The sequence below is a fragment of the Octopus sinensis genome, linkage group LG9, assembly GCF_006345805.1.
Source record: "Octopus sinensis linkage group LG9, ASM634580v1, whole genome shotgun sequence".
In the NCBI taxonomy this organism is placed as follows: Eukaryota; Metazoa; Mollusca; class Cephalopoda; order Octopoda; family Octopodidae; genus Octopus; species Octopus sinensis.
In genome coordinates, this window is record NC_043005.1 from 72540553 (window position 1) to 72564494 (window position 23942).

A 23942-nucleotide genomic window follows, 5' to 3' on the forward strand; every position below is an offset into this window, starting at 1 on the left:
AACCAAATTCCTTAAATATTCTTATTAAATCCTTCCACTGTCCACCTGAATCTATTCATAATGTGGCACTTACTGCCCCATGATACTGTTAAGCCAAAATCACGCACAATCTACCTCACAGAGTAATTGTCTCTGAAAGCAGTAGCTTTAAGTTTTCACCTGCAATACACAGTGGTTAAAGATTGGCAGTTTTGCAGACTGCAATAAATCAGGATACATGAACAAACTTAACAAATGAGAACTGATCTTATAAATCTGCCTATTGATATGATGTCTTCTGCTGTATTTCACAATATTGTCTAAAGTATTGCAGCAGCATACCTTGTTGAGGTTTTATTAACGTTGAAGTCCATCACTGACCTGACTGGTTTCCAGTATGTGTGCGTGTGTGTGTGTGTGTGTGTGTGCGCGTGTGTGTGTGTGTATGTATGTGTGTGTGTGTGTGTGTGTGTGTGTGTGTGCGTGCGTGTGTGTATTATGAAAACTAGCAAGCTGAAACTTTGAAGTCTGTTGTTAAGCCACATTACTTTGTAAAGAGTAATGTGAAGAACCAACCTATTCAACAATATCAAGTAATTCTTCAATTTAACATTAAATTGTCTTTTTTAGGACTCTACATAAAACAAACAACACATGACCTTGCAGGTGGGGGCTCAATTAGAATTTTCTTCAGGTCAAAGTAGTCCATCCCACTCAAAAAGTCCCTGAATAAGGGTTGTTTAAGAATGTTGAACAAAACACCCATATTTCCAAAGGTGAATTATTCAAACCCCAAAGAATTCCTCTCAACACATGACTCTATTATTATGTGATGAAAATTCACTACTAATTTTGCTGGGTATAATGGAAGGTGTCAGCTGTCTACTGCCAGCAGACTATGGTGACACTTGTTTATTGGTCATGTTTCAAGAACCTTGCAAAGAATTCTTGTAGTTCCAAGCAATGCTGATTTTTGTAGGTGTTCTGCCTTCGCACTACTTGCACCAATCTATGTTGGTAGTTGAGTGCGGATACTTCCAAGTGCACCAATTACTATTGGTATCACGTTTACTCTATTCATTGACCACAACCTACATATTTCCCACTTTAAATCATCATAGTTGTTTATTTTTTCTTCTTCTTTCACATTGATCCTGTGGTCACTAGGGCATGCTATGGTCAATAATCATACATGTTCTTTCTTTTTTATTCACTACAACAATGTCTGGTTTCCTATGTCTGGTCAGGTGATCACACTGGATCATTGCATCCTACAGAATTTTGCAGTTCTCATTCCTGATAACTCCTCCTGGGGTTTGCTCATACCAGATCCTTGCTCTTTGTTGGCCATGATTTCCACAAGCTCCCAATGGATTATTCTTGCCACCTTGTCATGGTGCCGTTTGTATTCACGTTTTGCCAATTTCAGGAATTCGCTAATGATGTGTCTCCGCATTTGTTATTATCAGTATTATTATTATTATTATTATGAAGGCAGTGAGCTGGCTGAATCTTTAGCTCATTGGGCATAACGCTAGCAGCATCTCTTCCTACATGTTATGTTCTGAGTTCAAAAACCACTGAGGTTTTCTTTGCCTTTTATTCTTCTGGGGGTCAATGTAATTCACTAACCCAACACCAAATCACCTAAAAAATTTCAAACCTTGTGCCTAAGTAGGAAGGATCATCATCATCATCATCATTACCATCATCATCATTGTCGTTGTTGTCATCGTCGTCAACAAAATTTTTTGATTTAATGAAATGTATTTTGATTCTTCCTTTGAAATACATAACTTAATCATTTCCATCGTTCTCCTGGCAGATGTATTTGTTCCATTGGCAAGCATTTATGATTCAGTGTGGATTACAATTCACTCCTTAATTAGCATTCATCAATGGAATTCAATTATTACTTTTTTCCCGTGCAAAGTAATAGTTTCATTAACCATTAAATTTTCAATCAAATCTACATCACCTTTCATCACAATGATTTCGTTCCAATCGCATGCTTTGTATGAATGCATGCATGTGTATATGCATGTGTGCATACAAGTTTCCCATTGAACATTACATCCTATTGGTCCATGCTCTAAAAATAGCGGAATGAAAACACATTTGCTTGTAAAGCAAAGAAGTGTTGGTGACAGGAACTGCATCCAGCCATAAACTATTATCTTAAATAAAGTAACTGTTTACCTCAGTGTTTCTCAGCTGGGGTGCATATGGTCTCTGGGAGTCCATATAAGATTTTGCTGTTAAAAATTATGTGCATAAGCCAGGGGTGTAACCAGCCCGCTTATGCGTACCTTCCCTTCATTGGACACTACTTGCGAAGACCTGTTCAGTCAAGTGAGATCGGAATCGAAATCAAATTCGATGACTGACATCCATGCAAGTGGAGCACTAAGAGCACCATCTGAGTGTGATCGTTGCCAGAGCGGCTAACTGGCGTTCGTGCCGGTGGCACATAAAATGCACCATTCGAGCGTGATCGTTACCAGCGCCGCCTTACTGGCACTTGTGCCGGTGTGCAGGTGACAAGTAAAAAAAACACAATTTTCCGTGACAGTTGCCACTACCACCTGACTGGCCCTCATGCATCCAGCTGTAAAAACTCTGCCAAATCAAGATTGGAACCTGGTGCAGCCACCTAGTTCGCTAGTCCTCAGTCAAATCATCCAACCCATGCTAGCATGGAAATGGACATTAAATGATGATGATGATGATGATTGGTTCTACAATACACAAAATATTTTGACAAATCTTTTAATACAATTTCTAATAATATTTAATCATAAAAGACATTATACGAATTTTTTAACATGGAATGGTTATGAGGGTCCACCCGAATCAAATAAGAAACAAAGGGGTCCATAAGTTAAAAAATAGTTGAGAACCACTGATCTTACCTCTATTAGCTTTGAAAAGTGAATATTGAATTGAACTAGTGTGTCTGTGTGGTAAGAAGTTGCCTTCTCAACCACATGGTTTTAGGTTCAGTTCCATTGTATGAGACCTTGGACAACCGATGCTGGTGTGTTTACGTCCCCATAACTTAGTTGTTTGGCAAAAGAGACCGATAGAATAAGTACTAGGCTTACAAAGAATAGGTCCTGGGGTCGATTTGCTCGACTAAAGGCGGTGCTCCAGCATGGCCACAGTCAAATGACTGAAACAAGTAAAAGAGTAAAACAGTAAGAGAGTATATATATATATATATATATATATTGCTTTAGTTAAGGTGGAAAGCTAGTAGAATCATTAGTACAGCAGGTAAAATGTTTAACAGTTTTCCATCCATTTTTTACAATCTAAGTTCAAATTCCACCAAGGTCAACTTTGCCCTTCATCTTCTCAGGGATGTTAAAATAAATACTAGTTGAGTCATGGGGTTGATGTAATCAGCATAATCACTCCCATGGCATTGCAAGTTTTGAGCCAAAATTTGAAACCAATGTATAAACTGCTTTAGTCAGAAAATATACTTGTAAATTCAAACAAAATTGTTTATATTTATATATAAACTAGCAGTATCGCCCGGCGTTGCTTGGGTGTCTTTCAACCCTTTAGAATTGGAATTTTTGAAAAGTAAAAGTTTTGCATTATATAGCTTGTTATTCTCTTTAAGTGAACATTTTTTCAGGTTGAAATACACCGTAAAATGGCAACACGGCAGTCAAAAAATCATAAAAAATAGGGATTTTCATAGAAAAAAAAACACCTTTTTGATGTCAATAATTTTTGGTGTTAGCATACTCTCAATTTTGGTCAACTTGTGCCGCAGGGTCTCGGAGGAGATAGTGTTAGTTGAAGGCTACCAAACCTACCCTACACAAACAACTTCAACTTCATATATATAGAGATATGTAGCTTTTGCATGTATGTTTTAAACCAGTATACTTCTTAGCATGGTTCTGTATTATTTAGTTTAATAGTTAAATAAACTCTGTGGAAAGTTAGCTAGTTCTTCTACACAGTAGATTCTTGTTTCTAGCAGATACTTTGTAATTGTAAATTATAAATAACTCTTTGTTGATTCTGTTATGTTGTAATATATTATTGTTTTCCCTTCTTTATGTAGTTCTTATATTGTAAGACAACAACAGTTGGTCATTCGGTTAGATCTCTACATGACAACTCAAATAAAAGAAAGTTTTTTTTTAAATGTTACATTAAATATGATGAAACAGTATATTTGGTGAGACTGCAACTCAACTTAGTGCGATTAAATATTACTGGTGATGCAAAATATAACTTGCTTTAATGGTATCTGACTACTATTGCAAACATGTTCATAGATACAGGCATGGCTGTGTGGTTATGAACATAGCTTCTCTACCACATGGTTCCAGGTTCAGTCCCTCTGCATAGCATCTTGGGCAAGTGTCTTCTATTATAACCTCAGGCCAACCAATGCATTATGAGTGAATTTGGTAGGCTGAAACTGTACATGAGAGTCTTTGTGTTTGTCTTCCCTACCACTGGACAACTGGTCTTGGTTTGTTTACATCCCCCAATGGTTCAGCAAAAGCGACTGATAGAATAAGTTCTAGATTTTGAAAAATAAGTAGTGGGGTTGATTTGTTCATCTAAACCCTACATGGCAGTGATAACAGTCCAATGACTTAAACAAATATAACATAAAAGACAGATACAAGTTTTATGGGTGCAGGCATGAGTATATGGTTAAGGGATTCAATTATCAACTATATTATAAATTTGGTCTTGTTTTATAGCCCTTTGAGTATGTATCCACCATAGATTTTTCATTGATATTAACTACAATATACATATATGCAACTGCACATGAACTGTTGGTGATTTTTTCCTCTTTCTTCCTTCTTTCTCTTTGGACTTTTCTGTTTTCCTGTTTCCAATGAAGAGCTATGCTTGAAACATAAAACAACAACCCTCTTTTTTCTCCAAGTGTCATATTGCTTGTGCTATGTCCTCACATTTATATGTTTTTCTCTTTCTTTTTTCTCCATTTTTGAATTGTGTGTGTGTATATATATATATATATTATATATATATATATATACATACATACATGAGTAAGCACATAAATATAGAACAATATGGAAAACTAGCACCTGAATACCAAAGGTAGAGTAAGAGAAAGCTTTATATTAAAGCTGAAAAAGTTTTATCCAATTGTTACTAAGTAACAGTTTGTGAAGATCTTTCCAGCTTTAATAAAATTGTATACACACACACGCACACACACACACACACACACACATATATATATATTCTGATTGAATTTTCCATGTGTTAACATGTACCTCCTTGTGACAATGTAAACTTTAATTTAATCAAGATATCCTTGGTTTAAAGAGTAGCCTACAGTATACATCTCACTTGGATATTTTCCACTTCTGATGTTCCACTCACTATGAAACATATGTAGCCCAGATCTTATCTACCGCATTCCTTAACTCTTGTATGTATAAATATATATATATATATATATCGCTTGTAGAAAACATAAATCCAAAAGAAGACACACAATTTAAGATGTAGGGCAGTATATATTAAAAATCGGGAAGGCCGGTTTATGGGATAACCTTAGGCTTCCCATCGATAAAGGGTTTTGCTTTATGGCATATCATCAGATCCCAAAATCCTGTTGGCCCATGACCTCTCACATACATACATACATACATATATAGAAAAAAACTCAAGGTAGAAAATGCTAAAATAATTTTATTAAAAACATTTGAGTACCAGTTTCGGTCATTGAGACTTTTTCAACTGTAAGTTTGGAAAATTGTATTGCTTTCCATACTTAAAGTTGAAAAAGTCTCAATGACTGAAACCGGTACTGAAATGTTTTTCATAAAATGACTTAAACATTTTTTACCTTGATTTTTTTCCATATATATATCAACTCGTGTGTTTCTTTTCAACATTCTACATATATATATATATATATATATATATATATATGTATGTATAACTTATAAAACAAGAGCAAAGGTATTTTTTAATATGCTGGCCATTGATAAAATTTTTTCGAAAAATTTTATCCTACATTAGATATATATATATATATAGTTGAAATTTACAGGAAAACAAAACGCAAAAACAAGTGTATAAACAACGAGCAGGTGTATTAGTTTAATGCTCAGGAAGGTGAGAAAGTCTTTTACGTTTCGAGCCTACGCTCTTCAGCAGAAAAGAACACAAGGAAATAAACAGAGAGAGAATGAAAAAATCTTTGGAGCTAACTGTCAATCATAGCAGGTAATCACAGTGGTATGTGAATACATAGTGCGAAACATATTCATATAGATATGTGTGAGCATTATATATATATATATATATATATACTTATACTTATCATCATATATATATAATTATCATCACTTTTATGTTTTCATGTCTGCTTTACCAAGCTGGCATGTATTGGTTGGGTACTCAAAGGCCCATTCAGTTTGTGTTCAGTGTTACTGTGGTCAGGGACCACTTATTATTTGTATGTTTCATTTTTAGTCTGCTTCCAGTGACAGAACACACATTTAACACGTTTTTGTAGCTTTTCTTTCACTCCCCACTTTACAGGGTGTAATTAGGTGCATTCATTATAGCACCAATATATATATATATATATATACTTACACACACACGTCATCATCAGCAAAATAATTGTGGCATAACACAAGAGGACTCTGTAATCATTGTGTAATGCTTGTTTTCAAATGGGAGAAAGAATATTCAAAATGTATGTGTTTGTGCATTTTGTATCTATCTATCTATATATGTATATATATACATATATATATATATATATATACACGCATACATACACACACACACATACATATATGCACTCACATACACACACACAAATATGATGTCAAAATTTTACATGTAAATATATTTTTGTCCTAATTGAAGAGGGAAGAAATCGCCATTTTCAAGAAGTGTGTCTGTTACAGTGAATTTTATTAACGAGATAACAAGTGCAATTTTTATATTTATTTATTTATTTGTTTATCTATTTACATATTTGTGGGATAACATGCTAAACATAACTTTTTTTATTTGTCACAGTAACATAATTCAGTTTTTTGATCTAATTACGTTACTCTTCTTGGGTTATAATGCATCAAAATTTTACCTTTTCATTGTTTCTTTTACCTGTAGTATGTATTATTTGTTGTTGTTATTATTATTACTACTATTACTACTACTTCTACTAATACTATTATTATTATTATTATTATCATTATCTTCTTATTTCATTTCAGTTTCCTAAGTTCTAGTCGGTCACTTGGTGCAAAAGGCTTTCGGCTATCTTGGACAGAAATTAGAGGATCGGGTAAGAAGAAAATTTCCTCCTTAATTATATTTTTTCTGAATTTATTCGTAACATGTGCATGTATATGTATGGAGTTTGTATGGGTGCATATGTGTACATTCTTGTGTATGTGCAATTGTATTTGTGTGTGTGTGTGTGTGTGTGTGTAGTCACTGTTTTCAGTAATAGTGGTAAAACATCTTAAAGGCATTATCAAGTATTTTCATTGAAGTTTTAACTTTCCCCCATCACCAATTCAATCAAGTACATATTTATATACTTATGTGTTTGTGCAATTTAGAAGATATATTTGGGCACATCATTAAAACACAGTGATATGAGTCCTATCAGAATAGCATTTTATATATATATATATATATGAATGTATGTATATATACATAGATGTATATGTGTGTTGTGTTGTGTGTGTGTGTGTATGTATATATACATATAGTCAATTCAAATAAGCAATCATTTAAAAAAAAACGAATAATAAAATTAATGGATAACACAAGAAAACATACTCAAAGATTGTATTAGCTTCATGCTTGGTTAAAAAAGAGTTTAATGTTTTGAGCATAGCTCTTTGTCAGGAAGTAGAAACGGAAAAGAAATCGCCAGGAGGTATGCTTTCCTTCTTAGATTATATCACAGATATTTAATAACCCTGTCTACTATAGGTACAAGGCCTAAAATTCTGTGGTGGGAGTTTGTTGATTACATCAACCCTTGTGTTCAACTGGTATGTTTTTTTTTATTAACATTGAAAGAATGATATGAAAGTTACCTGCTCGGAATGTAAGCCAGACAAAACGCTGCTAAGCATTTTGCCTGGTTTCCTAATGATGCTGCCAGATCATTACCTTCTAGCTGTGTAATAATAAGCTTTATCGTGTTTTATGTTGAATTATTGAAAGAATATACAAAGCATTAACTTGCATAAAGTTATATAATAGGGAAAACAAAGTAGATACTTCTTTCTGGACAGCCAAAACAGACCAGCTGCATCCCTGTTTTTGAAGGATGATGACAATGATGATGGTGATCATTCTCATCATCATCACAACCACCACCATCATCATCATCATCATCATCCTCTCTTCCATGCTTGTATGGCTCAGGTGAAACTCATTGAGGAAAATTCTCTATGGATGGACGTCCCTTCTGTTGCCAACCCTCACTTGTTCACAAGCAAGGTAATAATCTGCAAGTTTCTCAAATAATGGTCTTCCTGGACATAGTTGCTTGGGGAACTGGAACCAAACAGCACTGTTTGAATGAGCCTTTTGTTTACAGTCACCAAACACTGAACATAGAAAGTAGAGAGGAAATATGAGTTTCCTCATTCAAACACACCCACACACACATTCACACATATGTATGTATATGTGATGTGTGCATATGTGTTTTAAATATACATATATATGTGGTTGGCGTTAGGAAGGGCATCCAGCTGTAGAAACATTGCCAGATAAGACCGGAGCCGGGTGCAGCCTTCTGGCTTCCCAGATCCCCGGTCGAACTGTCCAACCCATGCTAGCATGGAGAACGGACGTTAAACGATGATGATGATGATGATGATATATATATATATATAATATATATATATATATAGTTCAAATTTATAGTAAAACAAGGGAGGTGTATGAACAGCAAGCAAGTGTATTATTTTGACACTCAGAAAATGAAAAAGACTTGTAAATTTCAGCAGTGTATGTATGTATATATATATATATATATATACATTTAGAGCTGTTGACACTGCCACATTAAACGGTACTGCCCAGGTGTCGAAACCATAATGATATCTGTGGTGCAGCTGATGATGGAGGTATGTTGGATTGTTGGTATGACTGTTTTGGTATATGTAAAATAGTATTATAACACATCCTTTTGATACACACATGCACACACATATATATACTCACATATATATATTTGTGTGTGTATATAAATGATTATATGTGTGCACATGTGTCTATAATACCAGTGAAATTGTAGAAACAGTAGGTTATCAACCTAAATATCTTAGATTGCTTGCTTTCATCAGTGTATGTCCAAACTCCTATCTGGTTTTATTTTACCATTTATCATTTCTGGGTTGGTAAACTAAGTTCCAGACAAATAAAAAGACACATGTAATCAACTAAATTCCTCCTTTGAAGAATCCACGACAATGTGAGAAGTTAAGACTTTGTGGAAACATATGCATATTCTCAAAATGAATAAATGTTCAACCTAAAGGATGTAGAAAAATTTGACTCTAGAAATTTAGTTTGAAAGTGAAAGTAGAATTCTTATGCAATTTCATTTAATTTTGTTGATGACTTCACATTTGCAATATTTGCAGAATACCAATTATACGCTTGATAAGAGCTGTGTCATTGGATAAAACAAATTGGCTAAAAAATGTAGCTAAATGACATTAAGAAAATTCTTTTGTTTTGCTGCCAAAAAACTTAGATTTTCTTTACATACAGATAGAAACTGTCTGACATTGATATCACATGTATAATCTTGGGAGGAGGACAACAAATGCCTAGGAAGTTGGGTAATGAATGAGCTGAATACAATCTGTTACAGATGGTCTTTAAATCTGCTGGCTGAATAGATGGCGAGGAAGCTGACAAAGTACCTTGATTATTAAAAACATCTGATATTGCTTTTAATTGAGAAATGTGTGAGATGCTATGGATATGCACTGAAAATGGAAAGTATGTATGTATGTGTCCATAATACATATATTCATACAAACAAACACATATGCACACACATACACACACACATACACACGTGCACATACATACGAAGAGAGAGGGAAAGAGGTGAGTTGGTTGCAAATTAACTGAAGAACGCATAGCATTGCGTAATTCAAAATTATATGTAACGTTTGATAAAAGAGGAAATGACAAATCAAATGGACAGCTGGATAAGATACAGTTTTGCAAAACCTACCTGTCATGATCTTATTCAAAACAAGAATTGTTAAAAGTGGATATCTGAAGGATAATTAGTTCTGCTACAGAATGCACAAACAGCAGTACTGATATCACCATCAAACCAAAGACAAAGTTATTTCTTCTTCTTCTTCTTTTTCATTTCCTTCTTCTTCTTCTTCTTCTTCTTCTTCTTCTTCTTCTTCTTCTTCTTCTTCTTCTGTTTCTTCTTCTTCTTCTTCTTCTTCTTCTTCTTCTTCTTCTTCTGCTTCTTCTTCTTTTCCTTCTTCTTCTTCTTCTTCTTCTTCTTCTTCTTCTTCTTCTTCTTCTTTTTCTTCTTCTTTTTCTTCTTCTTCTTCTCAATATAATTTTTATTGTTCCTCTTCTTCTTTTTCTTCTCCTTCTTTTTCTTCTTCTTTCTCTTCATCTTCTTCTTTTCTTTTTCTTCTTCTTCTTCTTCTTCTTCTCAATATTATTATTATTATTCCTCTTCTTCTTTTTCTTCTTCTTCCTCTTCATCTTCTTCTTTTCATTATTATTATTATTCCTCTTCTTCTTCTTCTACTACTACTACTACTTCTCCTCCTGCTGCTGCTACAAAGAATCAGCAACAGAGCAACATTCGTATTTACATACATTTGACAAGACATGCTACATTTAAAAAGAAGTTTCACTGCTATAGACAATACACGCATATCAATGTGCAGCTTTATGCAAGCGAAGAACCACAAGAACCAAGTAGCTAAAGTGGTCTCAGACACTCTTTTCCATTTAATCATTTTGACCTTAGTCTTCTTGGTTGAAAATATCTAAATTCTAGACATCTGAATATACTATATGTCAATGGATTGGTTAAGTCCATTAACCTATACCTGACCATTTTTGAAATAAAATACTCCAGCCATGCTATAAATGATTTTTGAAAATCACTCACATTCTACAGAGGGTTAACAAAATAATTTTCTCAAGGAGATGGCTAAGGGCTGAGATCCCTGGTGCATTGCTGTACTCAAGAAGATCTGTCAGTCACAGCAGAGTTGATACTGGTGCTGGTACCAATTAGAAAGCACTTGTGCTGGTGCCACATTGAAAGTAGCGGTGCTGGTGCCACATAAAAAGCACTCAGTACACTTTGTGGAGTGTTTGGTGTTAAGAAAGGCATCAAGCTATAGAAACCATGCCAGAACAGTCAATAGAGACTGGGATGGGCCCCTGGCCTTATCACATCTGGTCAAAATGTCCAACCCATGCCAGCATGGAAAATGGATGCTGGATGATGATGATAACGATGATGATCCTCATCATGATCATGATGATTGAAATAATGATGATGATGATGATCGTGATGATAGTGACGATGATGATGATGATCTTGTGATGATGATGATGAAGATTATGATCATGATCGTGCTGATCGTGATGATCTTGATGATGATGATGATCATGATGATCATGATGATCGTGATGATGATCATGATGATCGTGATGATGATGATGATGATGATGCATAATTGGTGCAAACAGGGCTGTATGGTTTAGAAGCTCACTTTTAACACAATGCTTTTGGATCGAATCCCACTGAACAGTAATTTGGGCTGATCAGTTTCTTGTGCGTGTCTTTGTGTTTGACTTTGTCCCTTCTCACCACTTGGCAACCATTGTTGGCTTGTTGACATCACTGTAACTTAGCAGTCTAGTAAAGGAAACTGATAAAATAGAATTTATACCAGATTTAAAAAAATAAATGCTGGGGTTGATTTGCATGACTAAAACCTTTTAAAGCAGGCCCCAGCTTGGCTACAGTCCAGTGACTGAAATAAATAAATGATAAAAACAAATGATAAGAGATAATATGTTTGGAAAAGTTGTCACAAAATTGTAATGGAAGATTCTCAGTTAAATATGAATCCTTTCAGATTGACATTTTGGCATAATAGGACTAGAGGTGATTTTATGTGGGTGGGCACAAGAGGATTAAGTAATGTTATTGGATTAAATATTTTATATTTTCTCTGTAATGACTGCTAATCTCCTCTTAGTTTACTCTAACTTCAATTAGTTCTGAAAATGATATGATAATAGAAGCATATACTAATAATAGAATATATACTAGTAGGCTCAGGAGTGGCTGTGTGGTAAGTAGCTAGCTTACAACCACATGGTTCTGGGTTCAGTCCCACTGCATGGTACCCTGGGCAAGTGTATTCTACTATAGCCTCGGGCTGACCAAAGCATTGTGAGTGGATTTGGTAGACAGAAACTGAAAGTAGCCTTATATATATATATATATATCTGTATATATATATATATATATATATATATATATATATATATATATACCTGTAACTGTAATATGTGACAATTTTTCGGTAGCCATGATAAAACTCCAAGTTGTCATACCATTTTTATCAATATATATATATATATATATATATGTGTGTGTGTGTGTATGTGGCTGTGTGGTTAGGGTGTTGCATTCATGATTGCAAGTTTAGGTTTCAATACCTGGAGTGGGCAATGTTTGTGTTTTTAAGCAAAACGCTTCATATCAGGTTGCTCCAGTCCAGTCCTCTCGGACTGATGTGCCATCAAGTAGGAAAATATATGTGCCACAGAATCTGGGAAACTTGCCTTACGCACCTATGGATTGGGAAGGACCTTTGATCCTTTTGATACATTACACTGAACATACTTTATCTATCCTTATGATAAATCCATACGAAAATATACACACATGTACTCACTTCATCGCCAGGACTAAACAAAGGAGTTGTTTGAAATAAACTCATAATTATATTTATATTCACTTATACATAACATAAAGCAAACCACAATATGGTAAACAAAGCTGAAAATGTCATAAGTTTAGAGCAAGTAAAAAAACACAGTCTGTCAAAGTAGATTCTTTATATCACAGTTGTCTACAATTTCAGTTATAAATTTTAAATCAATTATATCCAATTTAAATTTTATATTCAAGCTGTAGAGACTTTGATGTGAAGAATCTGTTCATTGAGATGTTTTTTACTGAAATTTATGATATTTCATCTTTGTTTACAACACTTTGTATTTTTCTTTACCAATCACGTGTATATCTTTTATCTTTTATTTATTTCAGTCACTGACTTGTGGCAATACTGGGGGGTCCCTTTTTAAGGGTTTAGTCAAACAAATCAGTACTTATTTATTAAGTCTGGTACTTATTCTGTCGATCCTTTTTTTTTTTTATCAATCTTCTACATTACATAGATATAAACAAACTAAAACCCTTTTTCAATGGTAGAGGGAAGACAAATTCACAGACACATACATATACATACATACATACATACATACATACATACATACATACATACATACATACATACATACAAGTTCAGGTTTATACCTGTAACTATAGGAGCCCTGGCATATGTAACACATTGCCTAAATACCAATCTTGAGGAATTAGGCTTCTCAAAACCAGAAAGGAGAAAGCTAATTCAAAGACTAGCGATTCAATCCATCACTGGAACTGTAAAAATCTGTAAAACTTTCCAGAAGTTTATCATTTAAATATATATGAGTATGTCTAGATATGCGACTATATGCATGAGAATACACACATAAAGCAAAACATACAAATCTGCATATATACAAACATACATACATACATTCATACATACATACGTATATTTATATATATACATACATACATACATACATACACACACACAACACACACACACACACACACACACACACACATACAGCAAAAATGCCCTGTTGCTGATGTTGAAATTCCAATGGAGAAGCCTTGGATCTAGGTTGGAAACCAGTTCTTTCTCTATTGGCAAGAAATTTTGAAATAAACTGAATAATGACATACATACATAAATATATATATATAAATACATATGTATATATGTATATATATATATATACATATATGCACACACACACACACACACACACACACACACATACAACTGGCTTCCACTGAGTTTATTCACAATACATTGATTGACTTGGGTCTATAGTTGAAGACATTTGCCCAAGTGGATGCCAAGTAGAAGACCAAAGTGAGATTGAACCCAAAACGGCATTGTTGCAAAGCAAACTTCGTAACTGCAGAGCCAAGCCTACACTTATAATATACAAACAGGCTTATTTCAAACAGCTACTTCCCTTCCAGACCAAACTTATGATGTGAGATACATGATGTGTATATTTTTACAAGAATTTATCTGAGAGAAACATAGTTTTGTTGAGCTTAAAAACTGAAGAACGTATGCTTTGATTTATTTTCAGCTCATTGTGTTTAGTGTATATTTCATCATCACCATCATTAGTATCATCATCATTTAATGTCCACCTTCCCTGCTAGCATGGGTTAGATGGTTTAATGGAGCAGGAGACCTGTGCCAGTCTCCAGTTGTCTGTTTGGCCTAGTTTCTATAGTTGGATATTCTTCCTAATGCCAAACACTTTAACTCTTTTGTTACTGTATTTATTTTGAGATGCTCTGTGCTTCTTTCAATTACTTTAAATCTAACAAAGAATTTAATAAAATAACTTAGTTATCATAAAGCTAGTGTTAGGACCATAAATTGTGACTAAGGTTAAGTGGAAGATTTTAATTCAAAACTTATGAAAACAAGACATTTGTACTCAGAGCCAGAGCTAGTTTCAGCCCGGTTGGTAACGAAAGGGTTAAACAGTATACTGGGTACTTTTAATGTGGAAGCGGCACCAATGCTTTATATGTGGCACATGCATGGGTGCATTTTACATGGAACCAGCATGTTATATTTATCACTGCCCTAGACTTATCTAGATCTATTGAGCCTATTTTGCTGACTTTGCATGGAAATTCATTCTCAGTGTAATTGAGAAATATTTAAAGTTGAATTATAAAGCAGTTTCTTTTATCAGAGAAAGTCTCTCAATATATTTCAATTTACTTATTTTTCTTTAAATTCATCAATTGATAAAAATGACAATTATTGATTGCTTCTGTTCAAATTGTCACAAAGGCAAAAGTGAATAAGGAATAAATATACTCAAATGAATAAAACGTAGTTTATGAATAAGTTGTGTTTTATGGGCCTTAGGGAGAAAAAGGCAAAGTTCGCTCTACTGAGATTTGAACTCAGAATTCCTAAATATTGACTGATTGAGTAAAAATAACTCTAATATAATAGAGCTCCAAAAATATATTTTTCTGTGTGTATCTTCATACATAAGAGATTATATTCTGCACATAAGAGATTATATTCTGTGTGTGTGTGTGTGTGTGTGTTGGAGATGAAGGGAGTCATAATACATTCAACATTCTTAATATGTAAAATCTTGAAAGTTAAATTTTAGGTTTGAATTTTAATACACCTGACAAAACCTTTTTTGTTTCACGATGTTATTGATTTGTATATGAATAAAAAATGTGTCTGAAACAGCTGTAGCGAACCTCAGCCCATTTATGTCATCATGATTATTATTATTATTATTATTATTATTATTATTATTATTATTATATTATTATTATTATTATATTATTATTATTATTATTATTATTATTATTATTATTATTATTATTAGTAGTAGTAGTAGTAGTAGTAGTAGTAGTAGTAGTAGTAATAGTAGTATATAATCATGTTGCTGCTTAGCAGAGTGATACTAATTAGTTGTTAGAACTCAGTATATTCGTACTTCAGTATAAAGCAGCAGGAAAGTACAGAGCATAATATCAATTAATGAATGACAAAAGAACAGGAGTTAAGTAATCATCATCATCATCATCATCACATAACTCATGTTCTTTTTTCATTCATTGATATAAAATGTGTGTGTGTTTGTGTGTACCCTTGTCGTGAAATCATGTTAGGATTGTAAACAAGCATCCCGATCAAACAAGCAATGTTTGTTTCCAGTCTTCCATGAAAACCGTTTTCATAGAAGGTAACAGGAAGGGCATCCCAGCCATGGACAATCTGCCTCAACAAATTCTCTTTGGACTCATGCAAACATGGAAAAGTGGATAGTAAATGACAATGCTGCTGCTGATGATGATGATATCACTTTTTTTTTTCATTTTCATTTCATCTAGTTTCAGCTCACGAGCTGTGGCCATGCTGGGGCACTGTCATTCAGTGTTGCTACATGATTTTACTTCACGAATGCTTTTTAGCAATTGACATTTGGTGCATGAGAGAGTTTGATGCAGCTGCCCTCATCTGCACCTCCTGCCGTGAAGTTGGTTCATCTGGGACACCTGACAGGAAGAGGTCCAGCTTTATTTTTGAAGACATCTGCATCCACCTCATGCAGGTCTCTCAGGTCCTTCAGGAGAATATTGAAGAGCTGTGGGCCTCTGAAGCCCAGGCTATTGGAGTATCTTGTCCTACATCTTGATGGCAAATTTGGAGTCCTTGGCACTATGCAGGGGCGCCCAGTTCTAGTATTTATTTATCTAATTGGTTTCCTATTCCCAAATTAAAGCTCATTAAAATTCATTGAAGCTAACAATATTGTTCTGAAAATCTGACACTATTTCTATTGAAGAATACTGAATCACAGTTATTAAGACAAACACCTTATTTAAAGATGGATTTCATCTGCTCTTGTTACAACAACACTGTAAAGTATTGTATTCTGTTCAAAATATCAATGCCTTGTGAAGATTGAAATAAAGCTAGCCAATTTCTGTAGACACGAATGCTTGTGGTGTGGACACAGAAGTGTAGAATAATGCTGTATCATTTTATCCTTGTACATAAAGGTATAAATGTATAAACACATCTAAACATAATTACACACTTCAAAAAGCCCCACAGATATTTATGTGCGTCTATCTCACTTGCTTTCTCTATTAGTGTTATATATATGCATATATATACATACATATACATACATATACATATATATATATATATATATAATATATATATATATATATATATATATATATATATATATATATATGAGAGAGAGATTTGTGTATGTGTATTTCAAAGAGATGAAGAGATAAATACCAAAATAGCTAGTTTGGTATATTTATGTATATGTATGTATCTATCTATCTAACAATATATATATATATATATATATACACATATGCACACAAATAGGTACTTATATATATATGTGTGTGTGTATATATATATATATATATACATATATATTGATAAAACATAGCCAGCTTACAGATGGTGAGATCTCCTTGAAGCTATCAATTACAAATAATTACTTTCTATTGAAAGTAAACTATAAACCCCAACACTTGCCTCATTAATTTAAACTAAACTCGCAATGCCGCAATCTTTAATTATTCTAATTAATATTTTAGATAACTTTCCATTGTGAAGTAGAAATTTCAGTTTACATGTTCAAAAGCTAGGTATCAAAAGATTTCTGCTTATGTGATTGTAATCGGGAGGTTTCTTAAGTTTTGTCCTTAATTTTGTTCTCTTCCTAATTATTTTCATTACTTTTAAAATTTATTTGGAAGTTACAAAATTTGTTTTGTTTTTTAGTCGAATAATGTATTATAAATACAGTCGAATAAATCGAAATTTTACTCGAAACTTATTGCAGCAGTTATAATAGGTGGACAGAGATATGATGAAGAAGAGGTTGTAATTTGGAAACTTAGAAGTTTGGATAAAAAGAAAGAACGGTTTCTTAATTGACATCTCTAGACTAAACTGCAGTAAAGGATTATATAATTGAAGATCTCTAGGCAGCAACATTAAGGCTAGGAAAACAAAAACAAAAACAAAAAAAAATGCTGTAAAAACATTAGGTATTATTAGAATTATTTCCAAAGGTATGGTGATAAAAACTTCTCTAATTAGATTTTCATTAACCCAATGATTTTTAACGTCACTGTTGAAATGTTTTTGGTTTTGATTGATTTTTTTTTTGTTTTGCTTTTATTTATTCATTTATTTATTATCATTTATTTATTTAGTTTTTAATGAATTTATATAACATTTCCCCTTCTTATGGGAAGTTTGTTATTATCTTCAATACTTTTATAACTGAGCTACTGCCACTACTACTACTTGTACTACTGCTTCACCCTGATGATCAACATCATCATCACCACCGTCATCATCATTGTCATCACCATCACTATCATCATCATCATCATCATCATCATCACCATCACTATAATCATCATCATCTTCATCATCATCACCATCACTATAATCATCATCATTATGATCACATCTTCATCATCATCATCATCATTATTATAATCATCTTCATCATCATCATCACCATCACTATAATCACCATCATCATCATCACCATCACAATAATCATCATCATCACCATCACAATAATCATCATCATCACCATCACTATAATAATCATCATCACCATCATCATCTTTATCATCATCATCACGATCATTGTTTTCTGCTTTAATCTTTATTCAGTTTTTTTTTTCTTTTTCCCTTGAGTTCTTGCCATGAAAGATGAAAATACTACAAAGATTGGAAAGAATGTTTCACCTAGAATTAAACAATCACTAGTCAGTACAGTGTCACATAGGAAATAAAATTAACGAGCACTTCATTAAAGTGTATTACTAGATTTAGCACCTCCATTTGTATGACTTAGAAAAAGATAAAGATTCAAACTCACCTGATTTACCTAACATGTGTTACAAATCAATAAATTTATGTCTTCAGTGATATATATATATATATATATATATATGTATGTATATGTATGTGTGTGTGTGTGTATGTATTTTGTTTTTGTATTTGGTTTTCAAGATTCTTTGTGTGAATTTGTGTGTTGAAGCATATTTTATTGTGTCTGGGGAGAGTCATTCTGTTTTAATGCCTTATTAATTGACATACTCACAGTTCGATTTCTTCTCATTTACTTATTATTTTTTCTAAAATGTCCGTTGCTTCGTGCAACCTCTTCAGTAGTCGTTCACTCTGTTATCGGAGCTGCGTTCTTTATGCTTGTTTGTTTGTGCACTTGTGTGGGCATCAGCTTGCATGTGTATGCACATATGTGTGTGAGTGTGTATGTATGCATGTGTGTACTCATATAGATATATGTGTGTATACGTTTGTATGTATTCAGTTCTAGGTAAATTCCACCATGGTATATTCCACCATGGTAAATTCCACCCATGGACAGACTTCTGATATAAGCTGCTTCTGCTAATAATCACTGTGGTCAGTTTCTCTAGACTGTGGGTCAGTACCTATGTCATTTAATCTATCTGTCTCTTAGGTCTTAAGAAGAGAGAGAGAGAGGGTCTGAAGGTGAGTTAGAAAATAATCTTTATAATCTATTTGAACTGAGATGGGATCACTTTGATGTGCTCCCATCAAGTATGAATCTCTATGAAAAAGACTCATCACAAAATTTCAGAAATAATATAATTTGGGATAAAGAAAGAAAAGATTAAATTTCAGGCCACATTTTATTATAACAATAGGATTAAAAATAACAGCAAGTACATTGTGAAGCAGAGTTAGGATAAGAAAGTTTAAATTATTTTAAAAATTTATTTTAAAATTTCTTAAAACAAATTGTGTGCAGCACTTCTTAAAAATTGCAGAGGGTTTTCATTTTGATATTCCTGAACTAGCTTCTTCAACCATGCATCAATAATTTGATAGGTCTTTTATCATAGTTGTTGAGTCTCCATGTCGATTGTGTGCTATTTTTCTCTGGCTTAATCTTTCCTTGTCTTTGAGGGCAGTCCATAGTTTCCACAAATTTGGATGTGTGGATATTAGAGATGAGTGAAAAGCATTGTGGAACCATTCTAAAGAATTATTTGATCTTGGCAAGTCCTTTAAGACGTGATCATGTACATTCCAGAGTTGTATAGGAAAATGTGGGATTTCTCTTCACCAACGAGGACTGTGCCCCCGTACAATCCCTATGTATGTAATCTCAAAATAGGTGATAATCTCAGAAGGGATGCCTTCATCGCCAGACAAATCTTCAAATACATTGACGTCTTCAACATATTTTTTGTATTCGTTGACATTATTGATATTACTTTTTATGCATTCTTTTTTATTTCCATATCATAACCCACTGAGAAGAAATCATCATTATGCCAAGTTCATTGTGCAAAATATTCTCAACTTACAGGATATTCTAATAGCACTGGCTACTTGATTTGTTGTCAATCACCTGTCATCTATCAGCATGTGATGAACACAATCAAAGTTTTTCTTTGGTGGGAGTAGATGCAGGACATTCAGACCTTGGGTCATTTTCCTCCTAAATTTAGATGCTCACTTTTGCACTGTTGATAAAGCTGGAGCATCATCTCCTAATGTAGCAACCATGTCAGCATGAATGTCCTTGGAGATTGAACCCTTCTTCTACAGGTACTTGATAACACCACGATGCCAATTAGTAATTAGTAGTGACTTCAAGAGAAGTCACTACTAATTACTTTTGAAGTCATTTTTGAACAATCAGATCTCAGTTTGCCCAGAAAGAAACAATGCAATCATAAATAAGATTTCACATTTCTAGCATCACTCCTTCATAGTCAGACTATGAACCTTTCAGCTCTTCCTCATAGAGTCAGTACCTATTTCTTTACTACCCACAGGGGGCTAAACACAGAGGGGACAAACAAGGACAGACAAACGGATTAAGTCGATTATATTGACCCCAGTGCATAACTGGTACTTAATTTATCGACCCCGAAAGGATGAAAGGCTAAGTCGATCTCAGCAGAATTTGAACTCACAACATAACAGCAGCCGAAATACCACTAAGCATTTCGCCAAGCGTGCTAACGTTTCTGTCAGCTTGCCACCTTCCTCATAGAGTCACTACCACCACCACCACCACCACCACCACCACTACTACTACTATTACTACTACTACTAATTTTAGCTCTCTAGTTTTAGTTAAGTAACTACCAGTAATATTCTGAGATCAGTGCAATCAACTGCAAGCCCTTCCTCTCCCCATCTCTCTCTCTCTCTCTCTCTCTCCCTCTCTCTCTCTTCCATAAGAACAGGCTTTGGATTTAGCTATTGGAAATCGTAAAGCACCAGACAAAACGTCTTAAAACATTTACTTTGTCACTCAAACACTGAAGTCAATTTTACCTCTTTATTTCTCTGGCCTATAAAATGAAATGAAGAAATCTACTGACTTTGATGTAATCAGCTGTTTCTCTTCCCCAAAATTTGAGTTCTTTTGCCAGTGTCATTTTTTTATACCATTTTCTCACAAATTTGTGGTTTGGTACTAATGTAATATAAATCAAAAGCACTACTGCTAACACCACCACCACCACTACTACTACTGCTACTATCATTATACTGGCAATAAAATGTATAAGTTTCCACGCTGTTTCATATAATAAAATTCTTATAGTATGATACTGTATGATATCATAGATATTGTTTTATCTCTTGTAGTATTACTGTAGGTCATCTATGACATAAAAACCCTCTTTGATATCAATCCACCTCAGATTACCAAAAAAATATTTAGTTATTGTCATAATGTGTGTGCTTTCAGCTATAAACTCCCTTGTTATTGTCCTGGAAAGAGATCTACTAGTATCAATAAGTAGAAAAAAAATTACATTACGTCTCTTTTGTTTTGTTTGTATTTTGCACTAGATTAATCATGAAAACCAACAATTATACACTACCAAATTAGATGTTGCAACATTGGAAATACATCAAAGTTGGCTCAGTTTATCAGAAGCTCGTAGTATTGTCTGTCAGTTGTCTACCTAGTGATGGGTGCTTAGTCATGTGTTTGAAATATAAACACAATAGACGAAAATACATAAAGAACAAATGCTGTGAACATTTCCCTGGCTCTGGCATCACGTCCTCACCATCGCAAACTTCTTTGCAGCTAATCTCACTCACCCAAATGTAATTCATTGTAGTACTTTAACTTCCCAATACATGGCATAAAACCACTGGCACCCCTGCCTTAAATACTTTCCTCTCTGCTTAGTCTAGGGGTCTTTTTCTTTCTTCAAGTTACTTGGTGATCTCAATAGTGTCAGTGGCATGAAGAAAGCTTTCAGAACACACTATAAAATAGTTGCTGTTAGGAATGGCAACTATCTGTAGCAATATTAAAGCTGATATTGAAGTTTGATATGGTCCTGGATCTTGCTGGTTCTAGTCAAACCATCCAGCCTTTTGCCCAGTCTGGAAAACAGGCATTAAATGATCAATGATAATATTTTTACAATTGATAGTCAGACATAACTGCACTTTCTGTTATTGATTTGTCGTTCAAAGTTTAGCTTGCCCAAGGTTGATCCTGAAAATCTGAATTAGTATATCATTATTTAACATCTGCTTTCCATGCTAGCATGGGTTGGACGATTTTGACTGAGGGCTGGCGAACCAGATGGCTGCACCAGGCTCCAATCTTGATCTGGCAGAGTTTCTACATCTGGATGCCCTTCCTAATGCCAACCACTCCAAGAGTGTAGTGGGTACTTTTTACATGCCACCAGCACGGGGGCCAGTCAGGCGCTACTGGCAATGACCTTGCTTGAATCTTTTTACACATGCCACTGGCACAGGTGCCAGTAAGGCAACGTTGGTAACAATCACGCTCGAATGGTGCCCTTTTATGTGCCACGGCACAGGGGCCTGTCAGGCAGTACTGTATCATGTATTTGTGTAAAATAGAGCAACAACATATTAGTTAAGGGTGCTGAAGGGCTGTAAGTTCACTCCCAGCTTAAGACAATGTATAACCAACCTCTAAAGTTGATCAAAGAATTTGGAGATGAGAATACAAGTTTGCATTAAAAACGTACAATAGATCAGGTAAAATAGTCTAATCAAACTTTACAGCACTAGTTATTTATGTCCTTGATGTTATTCTTACTGTAGAATATTAGCATAGCCATTAATTATGGAACCATCTTCTGGTACTGTTGGCATGGTGATGTGAATGAGGTTGATGCTGACAATGAATTCTGGTTAAATCCGAGGATTTGATAGCAATTTTCATTTAAAGTATGACAAAATCTTTTGTGTCCTTATCGTTAGACAAATCAAATAATCACTCTCATGTGACCTTTCTTTAAACAGGAATTGTCCTGGAAGATTTCTTTATGACATATTTTCTTTAGCTTCGAAATAGATTTTTTTTTTTTTTATTTAAATATAAAAATAACATCTAAATCAATGCTATTCGTTGTATATTTTGTGTTTGGGAGAATAAATAAACTGAGAGAAATTACTTATTTATGTTGTTTTCTGTCTGAGATTGACAAGATATTTGTTCTCTATTTGGCAATAAACTGGAAACAATATGGAAGTTTGATGAGTGTGATAAAGCTGAGGTAATCTTCAATTCATCTTAGTTTGCTGTTCAGTTCAATTCCCAGTTGAAACTATTTAACTATACTTTCACTAAAAATACCTTTCAGAAAGGCATAAATGATATAATTTCCCATTTGCCAATCTCTATAAATCTATAGCTTTGTATCTTTACTTCTAAAACAATATATCATTATGTAACTTTACCATCTCAGGATTCTTTCTTATATTAATGTAGAAATTGACATAACCACGTTTTATCTCTATTCTTTTACATCACAAATCTGGACAAATCACAAGTCAGTTGCTTATTCTGTATGATGGGTGTAACTTACTAAGATTTATCTAAAAACTTTCAGAAGTAAAAAGGAATTACTTGTTCATTTATAGATTTAAGTCTATTCTGGTTCTATAACCAAACCA

At 33.8% G+C, this 23942-nt stretch overlaps 1 protein-coding gene across 1 annotated transcript in view; it reads left to right on the top strand.

Annotated features, from left to right (window-relative positions):
- The window catches only part of LOC115215610 (tolloid-like protein 2), a 441621-nt gene that overhangs the window by 281702 nt on the left and 135977 nt on the right, over positions 1–23942 (top strand). Inside the window, exon 9 of the mRNA XM_029784834.2 lies at positions 7236–7306. Within this exon, the coding sequence (XP_029640694.2) occupies positions 7236–7306 (71 nt within the window). The remainder of the gene's footprint in view (positions 1–7235; positions 7307–23942) is intronic.